The sequence below is a fragment of the Glycine max genome, chromosome 5 (genome assembly GCF_000004515.6).
Source record: "Glycine max cultivar Williams 82 chromosome 5, Glycine_max_v4.0, whole genome shotgun sequence".
NCBI classification, from domain to species: domain Eukaryota; kingdom Viridiplantae; phylum Streptophyta; class Magnoliopsida; order Fabales; family Fabaceae; genus Glycine; species Glycine max.
Window position 1 is genome coordinate 14,154,675 of NC_038241.2, and position 27,194 is coordinate 14,181,868.

Here is a 27,194-nt window from a genome sequence, read left to right on the forward strand (position 1 = left end):
TCATTTGCAGATGAGGAAGGTGCTACGGGTTGAGGTCCTTGACACTGCTTTCCCGACCTCAATGAAATGGCACTGGCATTTTTGGGGTTTTGGACAGCTTGAGAAGGCAGCTTGTCAGAATTCTGGGACTGTTCTTGATTCAATTGAGTAGCTAATTGTCCCATCTGATTGGTTAAGCTCTGAATGGAGGCTCTGGTCTCTTGCTGAAACTGCATGTTCTGCATAGTCATTTGCCTCACAAGTTCTTCGAGGGAAGGTTGTGGAGGGGCCTCAACTGTTGGCTATTTCTGGGGTTGTTGCTGTTGTTGGATTGGTGGTGGAATGTATGGTCTGCTTGGGCCAGCAGCATTTTGGAAGGAAGGAGCAGGCTGCTGTTGTTGTTGCTGAGGGCTGGACCATCTGAGTTTAGGGTGATTCCTCCATCCAGGGTTGTATCTGTTGCTGGAAAGGTCATAATTGCTCTGCTGTGGTTGATTTTGCTGCTGAGGTTGAGGAGGTCTATTGTAAATATTTGCAGCATAAGCTTCAGGCTGCTCAATTGCTCCAGGTTGCTGCATGGAAGGGCAAAGGTCTGTATGGTGGTCAGCAGGGGAGCACAAACCACAAACCCTTGCGACAGGTACAGATTTCTGATTCAAGGCCAGCTGGGTTACCAAGTTGACCAACGCATCCAGTTTGCCTTCAAGCTTCTTAGTTTCAGATGATGCAGATGGGTTTGTAGCTACCTCATGCACTCCTCTAATGACTATGGCATCATTTCTGGCGCTAAACTGCTGGGAGTTGAAGGCCATCTTCTCAATTAAATTTTTGGCTTCAGCAGGAGTCATGTCTCCAAGGGCTCCACCACTGGCAGCATCTATTATACTTCTCTCCATATTACTGAGTCCTTCATAAAAATATTGGAGAAGAAGTTGTTCTGAAATCTGATGGTGGGGGCAACTGGCACATAGTTTCTTAAATCTCTCCCAGTACTCATACAGGCTCTCTCCACTGAGTTGTCTAATACCTGAGATATCCTTCCTGATGGCTGTGGTCCTGGAAGCAGGGAAAAATTTTTCTAAGAATACTCTCTTAAGGTCATCCCAGCTCGTGATGGACCTTGGAGCAAGGTAATACAGCCAGTCCTTTGCCACTCCCTCTAATGAATGAGGAAAAGCCTTCAGAAATATGTGATCCTCTTGGACATCTGGGGGTTTCATGGTGGAGCAGACAATGTGAAATTCTTTCAAATGTTTGTGCGGGTCTTCACCTGCAAGGCCATGAAACTTTGGAAGCAAATGAATCAGTCCAGTCTTAAGAACATATGGGACATCCTCATCAGGGTATTGGATGCACAAGCTTTCATAGGTGAAATCAGGTGCAGCCATTTCCCTTAGAGTCCTCTCACGAGGTGGAGGTTGTGTCATGTTCTCAGAATGTGCAAAATCAGAATGCTCAGAATCAGAATGCTCAAAATTATAATGCTCAAGATCAGGATGTTCAAAATCACCAATAACAGAATGCACAGATTCACCAGTTATGGAATGCTCAGAATGATCAAAAGGTATAAAATGATGCCTAACTAATCTATGAAATGTCCTATCTATCTCAGGATCAAAGGGTTGTAAGTCAGATGGATTGCCTCTAGTCATACACTACATTCAGCATGCACACAACTAGTTGCCTTGTCATGTAAATAAAGGTGTAGGTTTGAACTACAGCTACCCTCAAATGATATCCAAATGACTTGAAATTTTGTGAGCAACCTTATAAAATGATGAGAAGATAGCACAAAAAATTTCAGACAAAAATTCAAAGTCTAACTATGAAAGCTAAAATTGGTAGGTTAAGAAAAATAAGTGAATAAAACTTGAAAAATAAAAAACTTTTGACAAAATCGCTTTTTTTGGACGATGGAGACCTCAAATGCATATATAATAATTGCGATTCTGATAACCGGAGCAAAAGTTATGGCCGTTTGAAGTTTTGACAAACACAAAATTTGCTACTTTTTTGGAACTTTCAAATCTGACCAAACTAAAGGCTCTAGCTATTTTTCCCACAAAATATGGATTAAAAGAAGTTACCACAAAAAAATTCAGCCAAAAATAACAACCCTAGCTACTAAAACAAAAAAAATCCCAATTAATTCAACATGGGTGGTCGCTAAAATCCGTCTCTAATTGATTTCGACTACTACTCTGTTTTTCCGCAAGCTGATTTCTACTACTACTCTGTTTTTCCGCAAGCTGATTTCTACTACTACTCTGTTTTCAAGCACAATCTTCACAGCAAAACACCCAAGACTGAAACAGGGGAAACGCTTAATGGTAAAACTGAAACAGAACACACATTAAACAAAATACCAGGACACTAATCAACACTAACACACATACTAACACAATGCTAACAATTAAACATAAAACACGAAAGGATTAAACACACAACACTAGCTAACTATTATGAACCTTTGGACACTGCTCCCCGGCAACGGCGCCAAATTTGATCGAGGCCGTACCCGAATCAAATAAACATGAAAATGTAGTGACTAGGAAGTGATCCTAGGTCGTTTCCCAACGAGCAGTGACAAGCCAAATATTCATAATATACTTGCAGTAACAGTAACGATGGGGGGGGGGGGGGTTTGGTTGTTTGGTAATTAAAGAGCAGAACAAATAAAATGGAATACGAAACTACTAATATTAAAAATGGGTTGTTTCCTCTGATTCAGAAACCACTCTCTTATCCTGGGTTATGGAGAATTCGTCCCTAACAGTCAACCACTTAATCCAACCCTATTTCAATTTACTAAGCGAAAATCAACTTAGGGTTTTCAATACGTGATTAGGCACCACATACACCAGTTAGCCCTTCGTCCATTAAGCATGAACGCAAGTTAGGCTCAGAGGCAATTAATCGAACACGAAGCGTGCACTGATTAATATTCACGAAATTGGGATAATTGGTGAAGGGAAAACTGCCAGGAAACCACATTACAAACGAAACCTCAAAGAGAGTTGGGCTTCGTCCTCAAAAGGAAACAACACCAGAAAATCTAGCCTTCCATGGATTCAAACAGAAAACGCAAATGAAACATGAAGCAGAAACGTAAATGAACAGAAACGTAAATGAAAGTAGAAGAAGAAGCAAGAATGGACTCGTAATTAGAAGCAGAAAACGGAAATTTGCATTAAGAACGAAAACTGTAACAAGGGCACAGAAAAACGTGAAAACCTAAAACCAAAGCTCTGAATAATGAAAATAGCATAGCAGAATAGAATGCCATGCACGAATCCCAAGGCAGCTATTTAAAAAGAGTCACTCAAAGTCACTGGGCCCTATTACAATACTCTGGCCCAAAACGAAATAAACACTGAACAACATAAAATAAAATTGCGAAATTTCCTAATTAGAAATTAACTAAGGTAAGCGCTGCTTTATTTGCCCTCTTCAAGTCCACAACCAAAATCCGGATTAAGCCCAATGTTTCATTAATTCCTGAAATTAGATTAAAAACATCAAATTAGCTAAATGAGCCCAAATAATAAAACTGCCTAATTAATTGGCAATTAAGACCAATCAATAATTAAAATGGTGCAAAAAGGGTTTAGAAAATAGAAGAAAATGATGGCACATCAGAGACCCCTGCAAGCACACCCATGGAGGTCACTGCAGAGGAGGGCGCAGCAAAGGCATGCATCGACGAGGACTATATAGCGGATGTGACTACGACACAGGGAACTTGGGACCCATGGCCCACCTCAGCTCAGGATGACCCTACTCCACCTCAAGATGATCCAGCTCCAGCAAAGGATCATTGATGACATGATTTCATTTAATTATGCCGATTTTTGGACAGTTTTAGTTTAACTTTTATTTATTTACTTAGCTTTTTTTTTACTACTTTTAAACAGTTTACTGGTTTTGAATTTTGCACAATGGTTTTATGATACACTTTTTGAATTTATTTAGCAGTGGTGTTTGTTTGATATTGGTTTGAACTGAATTGATTGCATGATTTGAGTGACTTGCGATGCTAGATCATATACCTCGAATAAGTATGCAGTATGTAAAAGAGAAAGAGCATGAAAATTAGGAGCGAGAGTGAAAATGTTAGCTTGTTTGACAGGTAAATGGTGAAGGTAACCAATTTTTGTAACTCGGTGAGATGTGTGAATCTTAAATTATGAGAGAATGACTAGCATCAAGTACTGATTTTTGCATGAATCTCTGAATACTGAACGAATGCATGAATTGGAAATGATGAAGGCCATGATTGAATTGATTTAGCCACTTAGCCAAATAGCCTTACCATGTCATGAATGATTAAATCCTTACACCTTTTTTTTTAGCTTGAATATGATTGAATGAGTCTTTGAACCCTGAACTTAAATGCAATTGCGATCTCTGCTTACCCTATCTTAGGTTGTAGGAGAGCATTATATGGTTTAAGAAAAATTTGTCCCAAATTTGGGGGAGTGTGTTTGGGCGATTTATGTTACAGGAATGAAAGTAACAGCTACACAAAGAGCCAAAGGACTAACTAGTAAGAGAAATCATAAACTGCTACAAAAAAAGAGAATATCAAAAATAAGTGAAGCTCTGTGTGTTGTTAATTGTGTTGTAACTTCATTGTGTTTGTGGCATGTCAATAGAAGCTGGGAGGTTAAAGAGAAAGGTGATCTATGGATGAATGCTCTCCTAGAACCTAAGTTTTGCATCCTAGAAAAACCATGAATTGTTTGTAGCCCAGCCTCATTACAAGCTAAGAAAGTCCTTCAGATCTATATTGTGTGTTTATGATTGTATGGAATGAGATGAAATGCAAAAGTTGGGAATGGTGTTGGTTGTCTATTTGAAGAATTACCTTAAACACTTGTGCATATGAGAGAAACAATGGTCATGAGGACTAAGCTTGGTTGACCTTCCTTGATACTTGTCATGCTTACTAGCTTATTTCATTTGTGCTGCTTAATAGACATCCTAATATCTTTGAAAATACTGCATTTCACTTTGAAAGGTTGTTAATTGATGCATTGCTTAGTCATCTCTGGTTGTGTGATTGTATGGAATGAGATGAAATGCAAAAGTTGGGAATGGTGTTGGTTGTCTATTTGAAGAATTACCTTAAACACTTGTGCATATGAGAGAAACAATGGTCATGAGGACTAAGCTTGGTTGACCTTCCTTGATACTTGTCATGCTTACTAGCTTATTTCATTTGTGCTGCTTAATAGACATCCTAATATCTTTGAAAATACTGCATTTCACTTTGAAAGGTTGTTAATTGATGCATTGCTTAGTCATCTCTGGTTGTGTGATTGATACAATTGAAACAAACACTATTTTGGTTAACCACTGTTGATTCCTTTCACTTGAGGACAAGTAAACTGTTATTTTCTTTGCTTGAGGATAGGCAAACTGTAAATTTGGGGGAGTTTGTTAATTGTCATTCATGAGTTATTAGTGTATTGATAATTTGCAAGAAAATAGCAATATGCCTCCAATTTATGGTTCTTTTTGTGGAAATTGTATATATTTTCTTTCTTGTGTGATTTTATAGATTAGAAACTTCATTTTTGTGACCTAATGTTGAATTCAACTCAGTTTGTAGGCCAAAGAAGATAAGGTGCAAAAATCTACTAATGAACTCACTTAGCGAGACAGAATGGATAAGCGAGGCATCCAGCTTGCTTAGCGGATGAGAAACCCTAGAAGAGGATAAATCAGAGATTTGCGTGCTCAGCGCGCAGTCAACCCGCCCAGGGAGGTCATTGTCTCTTCTCGCGCTAAGCGCGCCTAAGCTCACTTAGCGGATTTTCACTTACTATCGCGCATGTGCTGAGAAGTCCAAGAGCCTTTAAAACACTGAGTTGGCGGAAAACCTAAGGAGACCACCACAACCACAATCTAGCTAACAATTCTACTACGTGAAAATAGATAGAAGAAGAGTAGAGAGGCCGAAGAAGACATTCTCCCTCATCTTTTTCCATTTTTCTTTCACTAAAAACATGTCTTTCCTTGTTTGTATGAAACTTTACTTGTAATGGAAGGCTAAAACTTCTTTGTTGGGGAGTAAACTACTGAAAACTCTTGATGTAATGTTCTAACTATCTATTTAATGTTATTATATGGTGTTCTTTGCTTCTATCTAAATTTATTTTACATGCTTATGGCTTGATCACCCATTTGTATGTTTAGTTAGGCTTTTTAGTGTTGGAAAATGCTTTAAAACCTTAGAACTTGATAGAGTAAGCTAGAGGCCTATGTATCTAGGAATAGAATGTTGTAATCTAGTATGTTTTACATTGTATGTTTATTGCAACTCTTTTAGAATGAATTTGTTGAGGAATCAAGAACAAAAGCTAAGAGAGTTAGGCTCATTCATGTGAGGAATCATGGTCTGAGTATTTTCTCGATGTAAGAGCACTAGAATAACGTTAAATAGATAAAAACCTTTTTATATGGCAAGAGAAATTTCAATAGGGAACTCCCCGATGTTTTTATCTTGATATTTATCGTATTTTTACAGCCTTGAGTAGTTTACCATTGTCTAAGTAGTTTAATATTGCAGAAAACTTATTCACCATTCAATCTTTACTTTCTTTCAAAGTCAAAAAGTGTTTACATACTAAATATACATAGTCTAGGTGAAACAAATTCCCTATGGATATGATACTCGGTCTTACCATTTTATATACTACTTGTGCGAATTAGTACACTTGCCGAGATGACAAGCACCAGGCAAGCCAAATGCTGGCCTAGGTGAGCTGGGGCCTAGGAAAAACAAGGAAAAGACCCTTTTGCTCTCTTTTCTTGGTATCTTTTGTCTTCCTAATCCAAAACATCGAATGGTTCCTTGCTTTGTACTGTAACTGACGTTCAACACCGTAAGTCGACTAGCAAGGATCAACAAACGATAATCCCCGAACGAAATTAGGGTATGACAATCATCATCACAGGTACAAATATTTTTCATAAAGTTTTAAAGCTCTTGTTTGTTAGCAATGTTTTTATTACTTGTTGATTGTGATTAATGAGTATTGATTTATATATAAGTTATGTTCATCATGAGTGAACCTTAGATTCCTGTTTGAGATTGAATACAATGATTCTTGCGGACAATTTGTATTAATCGTTGTATTGAATCTTGAATTATCTGTTTTGACAGTTTGGAAAGAGTCATATTTTTATAGTACATTCATATGTAAAGGTTAACTTTATTTTCTTAAATTTGATAAAATTTCGGTTAGTGCATTTCGCTTTGTTCTTCGGGTGCATACTTGATTATGGTGAAATTCTTTTCACTGCTTTCATGTGATGTACTTGGAGATCAATATGAAATGTTGTCAAAATTTTGTTAAATCTAAGAAAAGAAAGTTAACCTTTCTGTATGAATGTACTATAAAAATATGTCTTCCTGAATGGGATAGAACCACACCTTTAAGGAAAAAAGTGAGGTTTTCATGCATAGAATAACTTTGTGACTATCACAGAGTTATTAATTACATGGATCGAAGTTGGATGAATGCAAGTCGCATGAGCCCGCATATGAGGAAGGCGATGAATAGTTCTTGGAATTCACCTCCGAAAGAAGTCAACCAGATAATGATGGAAAATATTTTTTCCTTGTATAAAATGTTTGAATGGGAGACACCAAGTACTCGACGACATATGGGAACATCTACTGTGTGATGGGATTAAGAAGAATTACACAACATGGATATGGCATGGTGAATTGACAGACATGCAAAAGGAGTTCCAATTTGAATCGATTGATATAGAAATGGGAGATTTCTGAGAGGAAATGATTTGTGATCTTGGATAAAAGTCTTTTCAGCAATCACATGCCCCTATGTATGATACATTGCAAAGTGATTCGAAGAAGTCTTTGTATCCGAGGTGCAAGAAGTCTTTGACACTATTGTTAGTGGTGTTAAGTTTGGTTAATGTCAGGGCCAAATATGGGTGGAGTGACAAAAGTTTCACTTCACTGCTTCAGGTAGTGCATATTGTAGAGGAAAACATGTTGCCAAAAAGTAGCTATCAGGTGAAGAAGATATTGTGTCCAATGGGTATAGAGTATCGAAAGATTCATGTATGCCCTAATGATTGCATATTGTAAGAAATGCATAAGTACCCTAGGTGTGGGGTATCACGGTACGAAGTGAAGGATGATGACGACTATAACAGTGATGAAAGCACCAAGAAAGGCCCCGCCAGCAAAGGTGTTATGATATCTTCTGATCATTCCAAGGTTCAAGTGTTTGTCTGGTAATGCATATGACACAAAAGACCTTACATTACATGTAGATGGGAGAAATTGCGATGGAATGTTCCGCCATCCGGTTGATTCCTCTCAATAGAAGAAGATTAATAGTCTATATCCGGATTTTGACAAGAAGGGAAGAAATCTTAGGCTTGGACTTCCCAGTGATGGAATGAATCCCTATGGCAGTTTAGGCACTCAATAGAGTTTGTGGCCTGTTTTGCTAGTAATTTACAACTTACCTCCTTGGTTGTGCATGAAGCGAAAATACATGATGTCTATGATGATATCACGCCTAAGACAACTAGGAAATGACATCAATGTTTATCTTTATCCTTTGATTAAAGACTTGACAAAGTTGTGGGACAAGGGGGTTTCCATATTTGATGGGTATCAAAATGAGACATTCAAGTTGCGTGCAATGCTATTTTATACCATTAATGACTTCTCAGCATACAAGAATTTGAGTGGATACAGTGTTAAGGGTCATCATGCATGCCCTATTTGTGAAGAAGACACAAGCTACGTACAACTGAAACATGGAAGAAAAATAGTGTACACTCGGCATCAACATTTTTTGAAACCTTATCACCCTTACCGATGATTGCAAAAAGATTTTAATGGAAGTCAAGAGCATGATAGTGCACCAATACCGTTAACTGGTAAACAATTTCTTGAGCGGCTTGAGAGCATCAATATTGTATTTGGAAAAACCCAAAAGAAGGAAAAAAGTACAAACTTCTATATGGAAGTAGAAGTTGATATTGTTTGATCTTCCATACTGGTCTGATCTAAATGTTAGATATTGTATTGATGTTATGCATGTCGAGAAAAATGTATATGATAGTGTCATCGGCATGCTTCTTAACATTCAAGGCAAGACAAAGGATGACTTGAATACTCACCAAGATCTAGTTGAGATGAGTATATGAGACCAATTACATCTAAGGTCTGATGGTAAGAAAATATACTTGCCTTCATCTTGTCATACTTTGTTCAGAAAGGAAAAGATAAGTTTTTGTCAATCTCTATGCCGTGTCAAAGTGCCACAGGGATACTTTTCGAATATTAAGAGTCTTGTGCAGTTCAAAGATCTAAAGTTAGTTGGCTTAAAGTCTCATTATTGTCATGTGTTGATGCAACAATTGTTAGTTGTGGTGATACGAGCCATTTAGCCTAACAAAGTCAGACATCCCATAACTCACCTGTGTTTTTTCTTCAATGCCATATGTAGAAAAGCCATTGATCCTCTCAAGTTAGATGAGCTGGAAAATGAGGTTGCTATTATCTTGTATCAGTTGAAGATGTATTTTCCTCCTTTGTTTTTCGACATCATGGTTCAGTTAATTGTTCATCTGGTCAGGGAAATTAAATGATGTGGTCCTATGTATTTACGGTGAATGTATCCCGTTGAGCGATACATGAAGATCTTAAAAAGGTATACAAATAATTTACATCGTCCTAAAGCATATATTATTGAAAGGTACATTGTAGAAGAAACTATTGAGTTTTGTTTCGAGTACATAAAAAAGGCAAAACATGTTGGGGTTCCGGAGTCTCGGCATGACAAAAGAGTGGGAGGTAAGGGTTCAAGAGGACTGCATGTTATCACTCTAAGTCTAAAAGAATTGCTACAAGCTCATTTGTATATACTGAATAACAATAATGAAGTTCTACGATACATAGTTCATCACGAGGCTTTAGTCAAGAAAAGTAACCCAAAAATGACCAAGAATAGGGTGTTGAAAGAGCATAACAAGACTTTCCTAAATTGGTTTAAAGATATAATCTTTGGTGATGATAATGCATCTGAAAAGTTAAGGAAGTTAGCATATATAATCTTAGGTGATGATAATCTTTGGTTTAAAGATATACACTAATTTTTGGTTAATTTTTAATATCTAAATATCATATTCAATTTAGTGTAATAAGCAAAAAGGAAGCACTGAGTATGGGTACTACATAATGCATTAGATGTCAATAATAGTCCTAGGAGGCTCCAAGGATAACTGAGAAACGATAATTATTTACTTTAAAACTAATTCAATTTGTTATAATTGTTTTTAATTAGACTTATATATTAACTTATGTTTTATTATATCATGCAATATTTTACTGAACAAAGACCATTGGAACTAGAATGAAGGCAATTCACATTCAGTGGAAAAGATATTATCTAAAAGTTAAAAATCAAACACTAGGAGTTTAAGTAATTTTAGAATTGTAGAGTAATGTTAATTTAGATTAGGTTACAAATGATTTTATGTATTGACTTTCATTACTTCAAATATTTATTTTAATTCATAATAAATATTCAATTATATATTATGGATAAAATTTAAATTGCACTATAAAAAATGTTTGCAGAGGTTCTGCTCTTCCATTTACATGTTAATTTGGGGTAGTTAAAAAAAGACAGGATATTAAAAAAAATTAAAAAACATCGATTTTTTAGAAAAATCGATGTAGTTTCTAAAAAACAACATCGATTTTTAGTAAAACTGATGTTGTCATTCACCGACAACAATGATTTTTCTAAAAACCGATGTAGGCAAGCATAAAAAAACATTGTTGTTTTTATAGAAAAATCGATGTTATTTTTTAGAAACAACATCATTTTTCATTAAAAAAATCAATCTAATTTTCTACATATTTTACATTTTTTTGTTATTTTTTACTATTTGACATTGGTTTTATAGAAAATTGATGTTGCGTAATTTAGTAAACATCGATTTTAAAGTTAATAATCAATGTTGAAAGTCCTTAATGACTAAGGTTAAAAGCCTATTTTCTAGCGGTGTTTGTTTAGTATTAGAGAAATCTTTAAAATAAATATTTATAAATGATAATTTGAAGTTCTTTTAAATTTGAATGCACAAAATATTATTAAATTATCATATTACCATAAATAGTATATCAAATTTATTAATTGCAATAGAAATGCGGATACAAATACACAATATTGTTTATATTTTCGCTAGTAATAATAAAGATAAAGATTCAAGTTTAAATTTGAATTTTATATTTTGAAAAATATTCAACTAATATCAAAATACATGTTAATATATAATTAAATACATTTAAAATAGTATATCAAATTTATTAATTGCAATAGAAATGTGGATACACATACACAATATTGTTTATATTTTCGCTAGTAATAATAAAGATAAAGATTCAAGTTTAAATTTGAATTTTATATTTAAATTTGAATTTGAATTAGATAATTAGTTCAAATTTAATTAGATAAATATCTCATTGGACTTGTTTAGATTAATTCAAATTTTATTAAATAATTTCTTATTAAATTTGATTAGATTAATTCAAAATTGATTAAATAATGTCTTATTAGATTCAATTAGATTTGTTAAAACTTTATTTCAAATTTGATTTATTATCACTACTAAAAAAGCATATTCAATGACAATTTTCATACACATTCAAAGTTGGTTTTGAACCGTCTCTGAAGTCAACATCGTAAAAAGTCTTAACTTTCCATAATAGTTCCTAAAAAACTGTTTTAGAAAAACTATCATTCTAAGACGATTTTCAGATAAATAATCGTCTTAGAAATGTATCCTTCTAAGACGATTTTATGGTGAAAACCGTCTTAAAATGTTTATCTTTTTTAAAAAATGAGGATTCTAAGATTGTCTTAGAAGATAAACTTTCTAAGATGGTTCTTTGGAAAACCATCTTAGAATCCTCATTTTTTATCAAAAAAATTGAGGATCCAAAGACAATTTTTCAAAAAATTGTCTTAGAATGTTTTTTTAAAAAAATTAAAAAATTCTAATAAAATAATAAAAAATGAAAATTCTAATAAAATAATGGGAAAGCTTGATTACAAAATTTCTATATCCACTCTAATAAAATAATACAAAAAAATAAAAAAAATTAATAAAATAATACATGCATGTATGTGTGCTTAAATTCATAAATAATAATAAATCCCTAATGACCTCTGAATTAATTCTTACAGAAAAAAGTTATAGTATTAGACATGTTGGCCATGCAATCCACCCAACACATCTATCCCATCAGACATTGTTGGTGGCATGGACAAAAATTCAAAGAGCAAATAAGTATTATTGAACAAGAAACAAAAACCCAAAGAGCAAATACAAACCATTGACCAGAGCAACAACTTTGTAGAGAAGGAATTCCCCCTGCCCAACTAAATGATTCAGATTATTAAACCAACAAATAGATGAAGTTCAACTAACCACAAAGAACCAACAAAGCTAGTGTCAAATGTTTATACAAAAAATGTAGAAGCAAAGCTTCATGATGAATCAAGATTGATTCAAAGATGTTTTGATGATAACAAAGATGATGACAAAGGTGATGACAAAAAGCTCAAAGGTCAATCAAGGAATGAGTTCAAGATATTCAAGATAGAATCAAGAACACTTCAAGATTCAAGAGGAAAGTTGAAGAACACTTCTAGACTCAAAAGGAAAAGTTGAAGAACACTTCAAGATTCAAGAGGAAAGTTGAATTCAAGAATCAAGAATCAAGATTCAAGGATCAAGCTTCAAGAATCAAGATCAAGATTCAAGATTCAAGATTCAAGATTCAAGAATCAAGAGAAGACTTAATCAAGATAAGTATGAAAAGGTTTTTTCAAAAACTAAGTAGCACATGGATTTTTCTCAAAACATGTTTACCAAAGAGTTTTTACTCTCTAGTAATCGATTACCAGATTGTTGTAATCGATTACCAGTAGAAAAATGAATTTGAAAAAGTTTTCAAATGAATTTACAACGTTCCAATTGATTTAAAAAAAAAGTTGTAATCGATTATAATGTTTTGGTAATCGATTACCAGTGCCTTTGAACGTTGAAATTCAAATTTAAATGTGAAGAGTCACATCCTTTCACATAAAAGCTTTGTGTAATCAATTACACTGATTTGGTAATCGATTACCAGTGATTGTTTCTGAATAAATCAAAAGATGTAACTCTTCAAATGGTTTTTGACTTTTTCAAATTGGTTTTAAGTTTTTCTAAAAGTTATAACTCTTCAAAATGGTCCTCTTGACCAGACATGAAGAGTCTATAAAAGCAAGGCTTTGTTTTGCATTTTCAATCAATCCAATTAATTCATTACAATCCTTTACAAGCCTTGAATCTCTTTGAACTTCTTATTCTTCTTCTTTGTGCCAAAAGCATTCTAAAGTTTTCTGGTTTTTTAAACCTTGAAAACTTGTGCTATTCATTCTTTTCATCTCTTCTCCCTTTGCCAAAGAGAATTTGCCAAGGACTAACTGCCTGAATTCTTTTTGTGTCTCTCTTCTCCCTTTTCCAAAAGAACGAAGGACTAACCGCCTTAATTCTTTTGTGTCTCCCTTCTCCCTTGTCAAAGAATTCAAAACGACACAGTCTGAGAATTCTTTTGATTCTTCCCTTTCCCTTATACAAAAGTGTTCAAAGGACTAACCGCCTGAGAATTCTTTTGTATCCCCATTCACAAAGTATCAAAGGTTTAACCGCCTGAGATCTTTGTCTCAACACATTAGAGGGTACATCCTTTGTGGTACAAGTAGAGGGTACATCTACTTGGGTTGTTGACTGAGAACAAGAAAGGGTACATCTCTTGTGGATCAGTTCTAGTGGAGGGTACATCCACTAGGTTCAAAGAGAACAAGGGAGGGTACATCCCTTGTGGATCTTTGCTTGTAAAAGGATTTTTACAAGGTTGGAAAAGAAATCTCAAGGACCACAGGTCGCTTAGGGACTGGATGTAGGCACAGGTTGTTGCCGAACTAGTATAAAAACTCTTGTGTGTTTGTCTCCTTCTTCCCTACTCTTTTACTTTCCGCTGTGCATTTAATTTCCTCTTTTACTTTCTGTTAAGTTTCCCTTCTACTCCTCATTCTCTTAACAATTTAGTAAAATCCTTAGAAGAGTAATTTTTTAATTAGTAAAGGTTTAGGAACAATTAATTCAACCCCTCTTCTTAATTATTCTGAGGTCATTTGATCCAAAAAAAATGCTAGTCAAATTTCAACAGCTAAAATAGAGAAACTATTAGATAATCCAATGAGATAGAATTCATATGATCATCTTTCATAGGGTTGTTATTAAGCATATTTGTCCTAATCTAATTTCTTATATCACAGTAGTTACATGACATGGAAGGGAAATGACATCTAATTTCCATGGAAATACCTCATTAGTCTTTGTTGATCGAGATGTAGGGATTGGAATAGGAATCTTAAGAGGCAGGTGATTACCTTTAAAGAAAAAACAATTTCATAAGTTCAATCAATGAATAATTAATTAATTTGCTCCAATCAATATCACATTTGAATGAACATTTTAGAGGTAAAAGCTTGTTACTAGAAAAGCACCAACATTGGAAATTTTCCATGTAATAAAATTGTTTGATGAAAATAACTAGAGAAAATTACCAACCATCAGCAGCAACAGGCTAATAAGGAGCTTTAGTTGGAGCATCTAATCATTGAAGAATAATTGGATTATCCTTCATAATAGAAATTGAGAAACCTAACAAAGAATGACATAATGCTAATTAGAACTGCGTAATGAAAAAAAAGGCTTATTGTTATTGGTTGTGGTAACAAACCTGCCATATCAAGAGAAGTCATAAATGACCCTGTATAAGTTATCGACACAGTTTGTTTCCTGCAAACATTACCAAACAAAGATTGTGACCCATTCACTAGAACGATAATTGCAGTACCTACATGCTTAAAGTACACTCCTATTGAGGAAAGGAAAAAGTAGATTGATAAGAATATACGATTTTAGGACTAATATATCCACATTATTCCCACTCAATCCCAAAGTCCTTTCTAATAAGATATTGTAGTCAAATTTAACTATTACAAATTTTAGCAGACAAAATAGTCCATTTGGCATTTTTATGCTACTTAGAGAGAATGTCTCTTTCATAAGTTTCTTTGTCCAATATTTGTAGGGCAATAGGGTTCTATCATTTGAATATATTTTCCAATTTTAATTTTAATAGGTCATTATTTATTTTGACTCAATTCTGATTTTTTTTATTTAGTGTATTGTCCTTGATAACTGCTAATTATTAATATATTTTGGGGTTAAATTATATAAGAATTTATAATTTGTCTCTTCTAATTTTTCCTTTTTGAGCAAATAATTGTTAAATTAACATCATTTAAGTTTTTGTGCAGAGAATATTAAAAGTGATGAATTTATAATGCTTAAAATAAAGCTCCAAAAAGTACAATAATTCAGAAAGGCAGAAATAATTAACGAAAGCGAACTAATTAAGGAAATCAGACTAATTAAAGAAAGTATGACTAATTAAGGAAAATAGGCTAATTCAGGACAGTAAAGGGAGGCTTAATGCAAGAAGCCCGCTAATTTGTACCTACAAAAGAAGAAGAGAGAAGAAGGAAAAAACACACAGAAATTTCAAGAGAATACACAATTCTTTATAGAAGGAAAATGCTAGAAGAAGGAAAAGCAAGCATTGAGAACCATTCCTTCCCTCCATTCTCTTTCTTATCTTTGTCCCCTTTACTAAATATTCCCCTCTTGTAATTGTAAAGCCTCCATGACAATGGGAGGCTAAACCCCCTTTGTTGGAAACTTGACAGCCAACTACTCCTGATGTGATGCAATCCTATCCCCCAAGGGCATTGGATAGAAGACTCCAAGAAGATTGGACCGAAAATGCAAGAGAAGGCCCTAGGGTTCTCATGAGCCTTAGGGTAGATTTTTGGCCCATGGGCTAAGTATGAGTCCACTTATCTTTGTACATATTAGATTAAGGTTTCATTAATTTTGGGTCTTGTATTTAGGGCTCCATAATGTAGGTAGGGTACCCTAGAAATATAGGATTTTTCAGCCCTTGTATTTTAGGGCACCCAGACTAGTTTTGTATTAGGGGTAGTTTTGTAATTTCACATACACTAAGTGAATATTTGATGTGTGTGGTTGGAAATAAATTTAATTGAATTGGTAAAAGCCAAATCCAATTAAATTTTAGAGGGGGAGGTGAGCATTTGCTTACTACACCTCATTGCCACATCATATAGTCACACTTTGTGCATGTCCTTCATGCTTTACATGCCTCATGACACCTAAGCACACTTAGTGGAGAATCTTTGAACTGATCTTGGATTAGTGGGTTGAACCATAACTAAAATTCACTAATCATAATTAGTGAAATTTTGGCTCCAAAGTTTGGCTCCACAAATTCAAGTGAAATTTGAATTGAAATTCAAATTTCCCTCCAAATTTGTGTGACACTTAGGCTATAAATAGAGGTCATGTGTGTGCATTTTTTTGAACTTTGATCATTTGAATATTAAACTTCAGATTTCAGAGCTCATTTAGAGCACAAAATTTCGTGCTCTTCTCTCCCTCTCCCTTCATTCATCTCCTTCTTCCTCCAAGCTCTTATCCATGGCCTCCTATGGTGGTGAGCTTCTTCTAGACTCATCTTCTCCTTGAAGTTGCGTCTCCTCTCTCTCTTCCTTTCTCCATTCCGCTACCATTCATCTTCCAAGAAGCAAATGAATCCATTGATGAAGAAGATCCTAGGCCTATAAGCTTAAATGGAGCTTACATCATGTAATCTCTTTTCTTATCTATTTATGAATATTACATTTGCATTGTCTTTTCTAGTGCTTAATATTATTGCTTGTGGCTTGATAACTCATTTGCATGGTAAGTTTTAGGGGTAGCACTGAGAAACGTTATTTTATAATAAAACTAGGAAAGGGTATCTAAATAAAGTCATCGCTAGGGATATGTTGATATTAGTTTAGCCTGTTATACATCTCTATTCTTAATGTAATTTACTATTTTAGCTCCACAAAGGGATTTGGGAGAGAAAATAGGTAAATTAGGCTCTTTCATGTGGGGGACCAAAGTTAGAGTATACTAGTAGATGCAGGTATAAATTGAAATAATTGAGAAAAATCATTAACATTACATCAAAGAGTAGCTCTGGTAGGCTAAGTTCCCAACATTCTCATCTTCTGAATTTTCTTCTACAATAAGATTGAATTTTTTCATCTTTTCTGTCTTTAATTAATTAATTTAAATTCTTGTTTAATTTCTCCTCTTGTTTGATTTAATTTTCTACCAATTTAAACTATTGTTTTTCTCATAACTTTTTCAAGTCAATTTTCTTTAACTTCTTTTATTAATAAAATATTCATCTACCTAAGTACAAACAAAGTCCTTGTGGATTGGACACTCAGACTTTCATTTTAAATTTACTACTTGGGACGAATTGGTGCACTTGCCAATTCATCAACAAGTTTTTGGCGCCGTTATCGGGGACTTTGTTCTTTGTACTTGGTATTTTGAATATTCTATTTTTAATTGTTATTTTTCCTTAATTGTTCAAATTGAATGATAAAAAAAGTATCTATTTCTTGTGAGTCTATGCTTGCAGGTTGGAACCTTGGAAGAACTTGATCCATGGAAGGTATTTTGAGTGGTATACTCAAACATCGAAGACTTCTTAGTAACCATTTAACGAGGTTGTCTGAGTATGTTGAAGTCATGCAATTAGGGGTCATTCACCCACCACCAATAAATTGTAATTTATGTGGAGGAGAGCATTTCAATGATAGTTATCATCTTTACTCCATGGTAAATTATAGGTGGGATCAAGAGTTGCATCCTTATAATCAATACAAAGAAAAAATACTTTCAAATCTTGAGAATGCGTTGATGCAATTCATGGAAACATCTGAAGCTAACTTCAAAGTCAATCCAAACACAGTTCAAAATCTAGAGATTTAGGTTGGTAAGTTAGCAAAAGAAGTGACTAAAATACCCTTTTTAGTCACAAGAGAAGAAAACTTTGAAGAGGTTAAAGCTCATGTGGAAAGTCTTGTAGAAGAGCATGATTCAAGAGAAAGAGACGAAGAAAAAGAAGAAAAAGGTGAGGAGAGAACAGAAAAACAGTGGGAGAAGTGCTCATAAGTAGAAATTCAGCAAGAAAACATTCTCCAAGTCAATACCCTTCCTCATCAACTGATTGGCAAGGAAGAAAGACATGTAGAATGTGATAAATCTTTAAGTGTCATTCTCTCCTTGAACACCATCACTTCTCTTGCAATGGTATCGAAGACATTTTTGGGATACATGAGTTTCATGGATGATGAGAATCATGAAACTGGCCTAATACAGGCTAAAGGCCCAAGTGGAGAAGGACGAAGGCCCAAGTGGAGAAGGACAAAGCCCCCGAGTGGAGAAGGATGAAGGCCCAAGTGGAGAAGGATGAAGGCCCAGAGGCAGAGACACTATTAAGACTATTAATTGTTGCTGAAGGCCCAAACTAATTTGAAGGCTCAAGTTAAATAAATTTTTAGTTATAATTTATTTTTATTCTAATTTTGGCCCAAACTGTTTAGAAGGCCCATGTCTATTTTTATCTTTTTGTTCAGCTACACTATAAGTATTGGTTTTTGTTTTGAATAAAAAAAAACTTTTGGCATTTTGATAAAATTTGGTGAGAGTTTCTCTCTGGGTTCCTTGTTGAACCAATTATCAGACTTATCAAGGTAATCCTTGTGGCGTCTACCCTGACTTATCTTCCTTCACCGGAAGTGGCGTCTACCCAGACTTATCTTCCTTAACCGGAAGTGGCGTCTACCCAGACTTATCTTCCTTCACTGGAAGTGGCGTCTACCCTGACTTATCTTCCTTCACCGGAAGTGGCGTCATCCAAATATCCGTAGCCTGTATCAAACGATCCACCTCGTAAGATTCACATCATCTGGTATCAGAGCTTTGGCTCTTGATACAGGTTCTATCTTATCCTATTATTTTTCTTTGTAATTTTTCTAGGTTCGTGTTTTGTCCTTGTTCTGTTATTTGTTTTCTTGTTTGCGTCTTGTTGCGTTCTTGTTTGTGTCTTTGTTTCGTTCTTGTTCTTGTCACGTTTGTGTTCTTGTTGTTGTTCTTGTTTCTAGTGTCTTTCAGACTGTGTCATAAAAAAAATTGTTTGGGTTTTGTTTCAAGTAAAAAACAAGTTGCAGAAATTTTGAAAAAAAAAAAGAAGAAAAGAAGAAAGAGAAAAAAGAGAAAGTGGGTGTTTGATCTTTGAACACGAAATTGAGGCAGTTAGAGGCTTTTTTTTGGCAGAAAATCGTGTACCAAATCCCCTTATCTAGATTCTCCTCTGAATTCTGAGCGTTTTGATATATAGTGGGCCTCAAACAGACAACCGTAGCAAAAGTTATGAGCATTTGAAGTTTACTTGTCATATCTGTTATCTTATCTATTATCTTATTTGTTATCATATCTGTTATCCAAATTAACTCTAATTTGTTATCCAAATCTGATCTATTATCCAAATCAAATCAAATCAAAAAAATTTATCCAAATCAGATTTGTTATCCAAATCTAATCTGTTATCCAAATCAAATCCAATCTGCTATCCAAATCAAGTCCAAGTTGTTATCCCAAATCAAATCTGTTACTCTAATAATTATATTGTCTTTCCTTTTATTTTATATTACCTTGTGTGTCTAATTCGGTCCATCCAGGAACTTAAGAGGGAGTGAGTGGTAAAAGGCAAGAGTGAAAACATCACACAAAAGCCTATATTGAGAGCATCAAACCCGAGTGAACTACCATCAAACAGAGAAACACGTGAGTAGAGTGTGGTGAGGTCCTGAATTTTTTTTAATTTACTGCAAAATTCTTTGTTCCTTAATCATGGCAAGAGCTGGTGACAATGGTGGTGTATATCATCAACTGGACGAATCTCAACGCTTATTTCTGGACGCGTGGACTACACAAATGCAACGTTTGTTGAACCGTAACAAAGAAGAGCCCTACAGACGAATAGCCAAATCTTCCTCATTTACTCTTAAACCTCTATCCCCTAGAGAAGTGTGTGATGACCAAATCAGAATGGGAGAAAAGAGAGAACAAGAGAAAGAAAATAGTGAGGCACCACAAAGGAATATGAAAAAGAAGAGTGATACACCCGAGGAAAAGAGTGATACACATAAGAGAGAGAGTGATACACATGAGAGAAAATTTAATTATTTTGCAGAGGCGAGTGAAGTGAGGAAAGTGTTACCTGCTCATGAACCACTCAATCTACAGTATTGCAAAGACAGTAAAATTTCTACTGATAATTCTAATGAGTTTACTATTTCTATTTCTCCTAGTGTTCAACCATTATTGCAGGAATTTAAAAATGTCTTTCCTAAGGAGATTCCTCATGGACTACCACCTTCAAGAGGCATAGAACATCAAGTTGATCTCCTCCCCGGAGCTTCATTGCCTAACAGGCCAACTTACAAAAGCAATCCCCAAGAGACTCAACGTAAGGATGCACATGCCAAAGTTGAGTATGTGAAAAGATTGTATGACCAAGTGAAGGTGCAAATTGCAAAGAAGAATGAAAACTATGCCAAGCAAGCCAACAAGAAAAGGAAGGAAGTGGTACTTGAACCCGGTGATGATCCTGGACATTTGAGGACAAATGTTTTCCAAGAAGGAGGGAATGATGAGAATCATGAAACTGGCCTAATACAGGCTAAAGGCCCAAGTGGAGAAGGACGAAGGCCCAAGTGGAGAAGGACAAAGCCCCCGAGTGGAGAAGGATGAAGGCCCAAGTGGAGAAGGATGAAGGCCCAGAGGCAGAGACACTATTAAGACTATTAATTGTTGCTGAAGGCCCAAACTAATTTGAAGGCTCAAGTTAAATAAATTTTTAGTTATAATTTATTTTTATTCTAATTTTGGCCCAAACTGTTTAGAAGGCCCATGTCTATTTTTATCTTTTTGTTCAGCTACACTATAAGTATTGGTTTTTGTTTTGAATAAAAAAAACTTTTGGCATTTTGATAAAATTTGGTGAGAGTTTCTCTCTGGGTTCCTTGTTGAACCAATTATCAGACTTATCAAGGTAATCCTTGTGGCGTCTACCCTGACTTATCTTCCTTCACCGGAAGTGGCGTCTACCCAGACTTATCTTCCTTAACCGGAAGTGGCGTCTACCCAGACTTATCTTCCTTCACTGGAAGTGGCGTCTACCCTGACTTATCTTCCTTCACCGGAAGTGGCGTCATCCAAATATCCGTAGCCTGTATCAAACGATCCACCTCGTAAGATTCACATCAATGGAGTTTTTAGCTAAGAAGCGAAAATGCAAGGAAGATGTGTTCTATGTGACATTTATGCCACCTTGAAGGAATCTGACCCGCCAAGTTAGTGGCGTTAAAGAAGTGCTTACTAGAAGGCAACCCATGATTTCTTACTTTATCCTTTTTTTTAGTTAATTACATTGTGTGTTTTTCTGTTATTTCTTATGATAGTTATGTTCAATTTATTTCAATAATAATGTGTGCTTACCTTATCTCTAGGAGATTAAGAAAATTGTAGGAATGCCTTGCATGAGTGAAGTGATAAGAAGCGACCAAATGCCTGTACAAGTTGCCTGGACAGGGGTCCAGCTTTCTTCTGTAGGGGGGTGATACCTTTGGTATTGGTAATGATGATGTCGCAGAGACTGAAGTTGATGATGATTATGTTGCGGACATCACTGCTGCACATGGAGCTTGGGATCTAGGGTCCACATAGGATTGAGGCCCATTTTGATTATATTTTTCTTTAATTATCTTTATTTATTTTGTTTTATTTTCATTTATTTTATTTCTTGCATTTAGGACAGTTTAATTTCAGCAGTTTAATTTCAGTAGTTTAAATTCAATATTTAATAGTTTCAATTTAGTTTGATGCATGATAGAAAAGTAGGTACTTATTGATTGGTTGCAACATATTTTGAGTGAATCAATTGCATGAGTGAGATGAACTGCGTGCTAATGGATATTTTTGTGAATTGTTGATTCTCGTGCAAGTAAGCGTCAGTGTAAGCGATGAAGTGTGAACTAACAGTACAAGAGTGAAAAGGTTAGTATTTCTGATAGAAAAGCATGAAATGAGAACCTTCATACTTCAATGAAAACCGGTAAGTTGTGTAAATTTTCAACTGTGAGAGAACAACTGGTTTTAATTTCCTAATTTTGCATGATTCTTGGATTGCTTGAAATGTACGTGTGATGTGGAGATGATCAAGGCCTTGTTTGTTATTATTTAGCTACTTAGCCAAAAAGTCATCCGATGAATGAATGCATCCCTTGCACCTTTTTTGAGCCTAATGTAATTTTTTTTGTCATTGGAACCCAAACCCAAAAATTGATGTTTACTAACTACCCTTTCTTAGGTTGTAGGAGAGTAATCATTGATCCAGACAAATTTGTCCCAAATTTGGGGGAATATTTTTGGGTGATTTTCTATTGTAGGAAAATGAATAAACATCACAAGTTAAATTGAGTCACAAAACATGGTTTTACTCCAACACAACATGAATGTCTAGTTACATTTGAAAAAAAATGTAAAGAATAAAAGTTGGGGTAAACCATCATAAAAGAAAATGAATGTGTTGAAAAGAGTAGCAAAGTAATAAGGTTGGTGTTTGTGAAAAATTCTAAGTTGTGGGAATGAATGCCCTCTTAGATCCCAAGCTTTGATTCATAGAAAAACCGTGATTTCTTTGTTAGCCCAACCATGTTACAAGCCTAATAAAGTCCTTAGTGATCCACATTGGGCATGTATGATAGCATTGATTGAAATGATGTGCAAAGTTGGAAATTTTACTATTCAGTTGTTATAACTCAAACACTTTTACCGAGACACTTGTGTGATTGAGAGAAACACTAATCTTGTGAGGACTGAAGTTTGGTGATTATTTCTTGTGATCTGTCGACAAAAATATCAAATGGGGTTTCTTTTACAAATTATTTACCTAAATGAATCTGTTTTGAAAATATTTACTCCATGGGTCTATTTTTTTATTACAAAGCGTCTCCCTGAAGGGCGCGTTCCCCGTGAAAGTGACACGTGGCAGGACTTGGGACGTGCCCTGCGTACAGGCGCGATAGTTAGTGTTGTTACAGCAGGCGCATCGGGTCGTGTTGGGGACCAAGGTACGACAGGTCGCGCTGGGGACCCAGACACGACCCAATTGGGTCGCACTTTATTTAATATTTTTTATATTTTGTATATTGTTTTTATTTAATATATTTTTATATTATTTTATTTAATTTTTTTATATTTTATATAATAGTTTCTATATTAAATAAATTCTTAGCATTATGTATGATTTTAAAGTCATAAATAATTTTTTATATTGTTTTTATTTACTATATTTTTTATATTTTATTTAATATTTATATATTAAATAAATCCTTCATATTAGAAAAAATAAAGAAAATATTAAATAAAATATAAAATATAAAAAAGTAAAAAATATTAAATAAAATAATATAAAAAATATTATAAAAACAATATAAAAAATATAAAAATATTTAATAAAATAATAAAAAAAATATTATTTTAAATAAAATTATTTATGACTTTAAACTCTAAAGTTGAATTTTAAAAAAATATAATTTTTTTACGATTTTAGTAAAAAAAAAATACAAGCCGCACAATACAAGTCGCCTTCTCAAACCCTTCCTCACGACATTCTCGGACCTTATGACACCGTCACCAAAACAATGATCCACGCGATATTAGGCGCGTGCAAATCACTCTAATCCGAAACTAGTAGACATGGGAAGCACGAGCTATACGCGAGCGTTTCAATTGCCGCCACGAAAGCAGAGAAGGCCAGAAACGGAACCACGGTAAAATGGTAAGGGTATTTTCGTAAACAGAAGAAAAGAGTTGTAGCTATAAATAAACCCTCTAACCCACGGCGCACTATTTCTCTTCACTCCTTCGTTCACTCTTCTTCTCTTGCGGCTAGGGTTTTAGCGCAGCTTCTTCTAGGTTCGTTCTCTTCCGCCGCTCTATGGATTTTAAACCTTCGAATCATGTTTATTCCATTGAATTATGTTGCTTGCAGTTTATATTTTCTGAATCTGTAGTTGTTGTCTTCAATTTATCCTATGCTTTATAGATCAATCTTTTGTGTGTGTAGTACGTAATTTTTGTTCTTTTTGCTTTTCGTTCAAGTTGTTGGGAATAATCGGGGTATCATGTTTTGATATTGTTTGTTTTCTTTTTTGACTGCTTAATAATTTTTAAGTTGGTTTTGGTTTTGGGGTTTTATGTGCTTGTTATATTCAAATCTTTGGATCCAGATCTTACAAAAGTTTTGGGTTTAAGGATGTTTTTGGCTGATGATGAATAGATCTATAAACTGTTCCTTTTAATCGATTCAAGCTTAGGATTTTACTAGGCTTTTGCGAATAAATACGTGACAGTAAGCTAATTATGTCCTTTTTTTGTCTCAATCATATCTGTCTGGGTGTGCCATAATTTGTGATATGTCTATCTGGTAGAATCTTGTGTTTTATGCTTTACGATTTGGTATACCTGTTTTTGAACTTGTTGTATGATGGGTATTTAGATCACCCTATCTTTTTTATGCTTCTGGAAGTTTTATGTAAATGTCGAATATCTTAATGTTGTTGAACTTATAATGTTGTGTTGATGTATGTATGATGGTTTTGACAACTTTTTTCACTGGTTCTGAAAGTTTTATGTAAATTGCAAATATGTTAATGTTGTTGAACTTATTTTTTTTCCTTCGATGTTGTTTTGATGTATGTATGATGGTTTTCACCGTAGTTTCTATGGCTAATATCTTAATGTTGTTGAGCTTATTTTTTTCCTTATATGTTGTGTTGATGTATGTATGATGGTTTTGACAACTTTTTTAGTTTCTTTGCAGATTTAAGGAAGATGGGTAAGGAAAAGGTTCACATCAGTATTGTGGTTATTGGCCATGTTGACTCTGGGAAGTCCACTACCACTGGCCACCTGATCTACAAGCTTGGAGGCATTGACAAGCGTGTTATTGAGAGATTTGAGAAGGAAGCTGCTGAGATGAACAAGAGGTCTTTCAAGTATGCCTGGGTGCTTGATAAGCTTAAGGCTGAGCGTGAAAGAGGAATCACAATTGATATTGCCTTGTGGAAGTTTGAAACCACCAAGTACTATTGCACAGTCATTGATGCCCCTGGACACAGGGATTTCATCAAGAACATGATCACTGGGACATCCCAAGCTGACTGTGCTGTTCTTATCATTGATTCCACTACTGGTGGTTTTGAAGCTGGAATTTCAAAGGATGGACAGACTCGTGAACATGCTCTGCTTTCATTCACCCTTGGTGTGAAACAGATGATTTGTTGCTGTAACAAGGTAAATTATGTGTTGAATTTTAAGGCCCTTATGTCTCCTTTACATCACACAATATCTTCATTCCTTTTGTGTGTTCATATGAGATTAATTAGTGTTCTCTTCTCATTTTGAAACAGATGGATGCTACTACACCAAAGTACTCCAAGGCCAGGTATGATGAAATTGTGAAGGAAGTTTCTTCCTATTTGAAGAAAGTAGGATACAACCCTGACAAGATTCCTTTTGTTCCTATATCTGGTTTTGAGGGAGACAACATGATTGAGAGGTCCACAAACCTTGACTGGTACAAGGGTCCTACTCTGCTAGATGCACTTGACCAGATCTCTGAGCCCAAGAGGCCTTCTGACAAGCCCCTCAGGCTACCCCTTCAGGATGTGTACAAGATTGGAGGAATTGGAACTGTGCCTGTGGGACGGGTTGAGACTGGTGTCTTGAAGCCTGGAATGGTGGTGACTTTTGCACCAACTGGACTGACAACCGAAGTTAAGTCTGTGGAAATGCACCATGAAGCTCTCACAGAGGCTCTTCCCGGTGATAATGTTGGATTCAATGTTAAGAATGTTGCTGTTAAGGATCTCAAGCGTGGTTATGTTGCCTCGAACTCAAAGGATGATCCTGCCAAGGAGGCTGCTAACTTCACTGCCCAGGTTATCATCATGAACCATCCTGGTCAGATTGGAAATGGCTATGCCCCTGTTCTTGACTGCCACACTTCCCACATTGCTGTCAAGTTTGCTGAACTCATGACCAAGATTGACAGGCGATCTGGCAAAGAGCTTGAGAAGGAACCCAAGTTTTTGAAGAATGGTGATGCTGGTTTTGTTAAGATGATTCCGACCAAACCCATGGTGGTTGAAACTTTCTCTGAGTACCCCCCACTTGGTCGCTTTGCTGTCAGGGATATGCGTCAAACTGTTGCTGTGGGAGTCATCAAGAACGTGGAGAAGAAGGATCCTACTGGAGCCAAGGTCACCAAGGCTGCCCAGAAGAAGAAGTGAATCGTGCGGTTTGGTTCATCAGGGGATGTCGTTTCTTATGGTTACAATAAATGTTGGTTTCTTGCCCTTGTGTCTTCGTTTCTAGGTAGCTTGTTTTTCGGACATAGTTTGAAGTCTCCACCATCATCTCGCAACTTTTGTTCCCAGAATTGGGTTCTTGATCGACGGTGGCAAGACTCCTTTTATCATTCTGTTTTAATGTGTTGTGTTTGTGAGAACCCCTGATTACATTTTTGTTAAGCGCAGCGAGTTTTAGGGCTTTGCCGTTGCGTTGTTGGTTTGCTTTTTAAATGTCAACTTTATATTTGTGTTCAATTTTTGCTTGGTTTGCTTTTAAAAAATCAAATTTATGTGTCAAATTTTGGCTTTGGATATTTTAACTATCGGCTGTTGCTTTCTTTTTCCATGTTATGATTTGTCTGAATGACGATGCAAGAATTTTCTTTTAAAAAAAATATTTTAACTATCATGGTGCATAGTGGTGTGATTATAACTTTATTTTCTTGGTGGTCTTCTTAGGATGAAAACATTTTTTTTTCTTTGATGTGTTGCATTATCTTAAATGAATTTTTAACTGTGTAGTACTTCAACATGTAATAGACATAACCCGTAAACTTTAAAAAGTTTGTAGGTTTCAACAAGATATGAAGAATGAAACAAACTAGATATATAAAGGATTCTATTTTATACAATTAAAAAATTTCTCCACTGGATCTTTCGATTAGAAATTTTTAATATTCTCTCCTT

At 35.1% G+C, this 27,194-nt stretch overlaps 1 protein-coding gene and 2 non-coding genes across 3 annotated transcripts; all 3 read left to right on the top strand.

Annotated features, from left to right (window-relative positions):
* Nucleotides 1-921: 921 nt before the first annotated feature.
* LOC121174961 (small nucleolar RNA R71) lies at nt 922-1,028 on the top strand. The gene has a single exon (XR_005891774.1). It is a non-coding gene; the product is annotated as a small nucleolar RNA R71 (small nucleolar RNA).
* Nucleotides 1,029-24,006: 22,978 nt separating this feature from the next.
* Nucleotides 24,007-26,851, top strand: LOC100807572 (elongation factor 1-alpha-like). Its single transcript, NM_001364549.1, has 3 exons — nt 24,007-24,069; nt 24,977-25,449; nt 25,566-26,851. The coding sequence occupies exons 2-3, from the start codon at nt 24,988-24,990 to the stop codon at nt 26,445-26,447; spliced, it is 1,344 nt and encodes a 447-aa protein (NP_001351478.1). The 5' UTR covers nt 24,007-24,069; nt 24,977-24,987; the 3' UTR covers nt 26,448-26,851.
* Nucleotides 26,640-26,706, top strand: MIR2108B (microRNA MIR2108b). The gene has a single exon (NR_048651.1). It is a non-coding gene; the product is annotated as a microRNA MIR2108b (primary transcript).
* Nucleotides 26,852-27,194: the final 343 nt, after the last annotated feature.

Excerpts from the sequence above, each read along its gene's own strand:
- LOC100807572 (NM_001364549.1), top strand. The coding sequence starts at position 24,988 with ATGGGTAAGGAAAAGGTTCACATCAGTATTGTGGTTATTGGCCATGTT. Across the intron at positions 25,450-25,565 it reads TGATTTGTTGCTGTAACAAG|ATGGATGCTACTACACCAAA; the intron begins GTAAATTATGTG and ends ATTTTGAAACAG.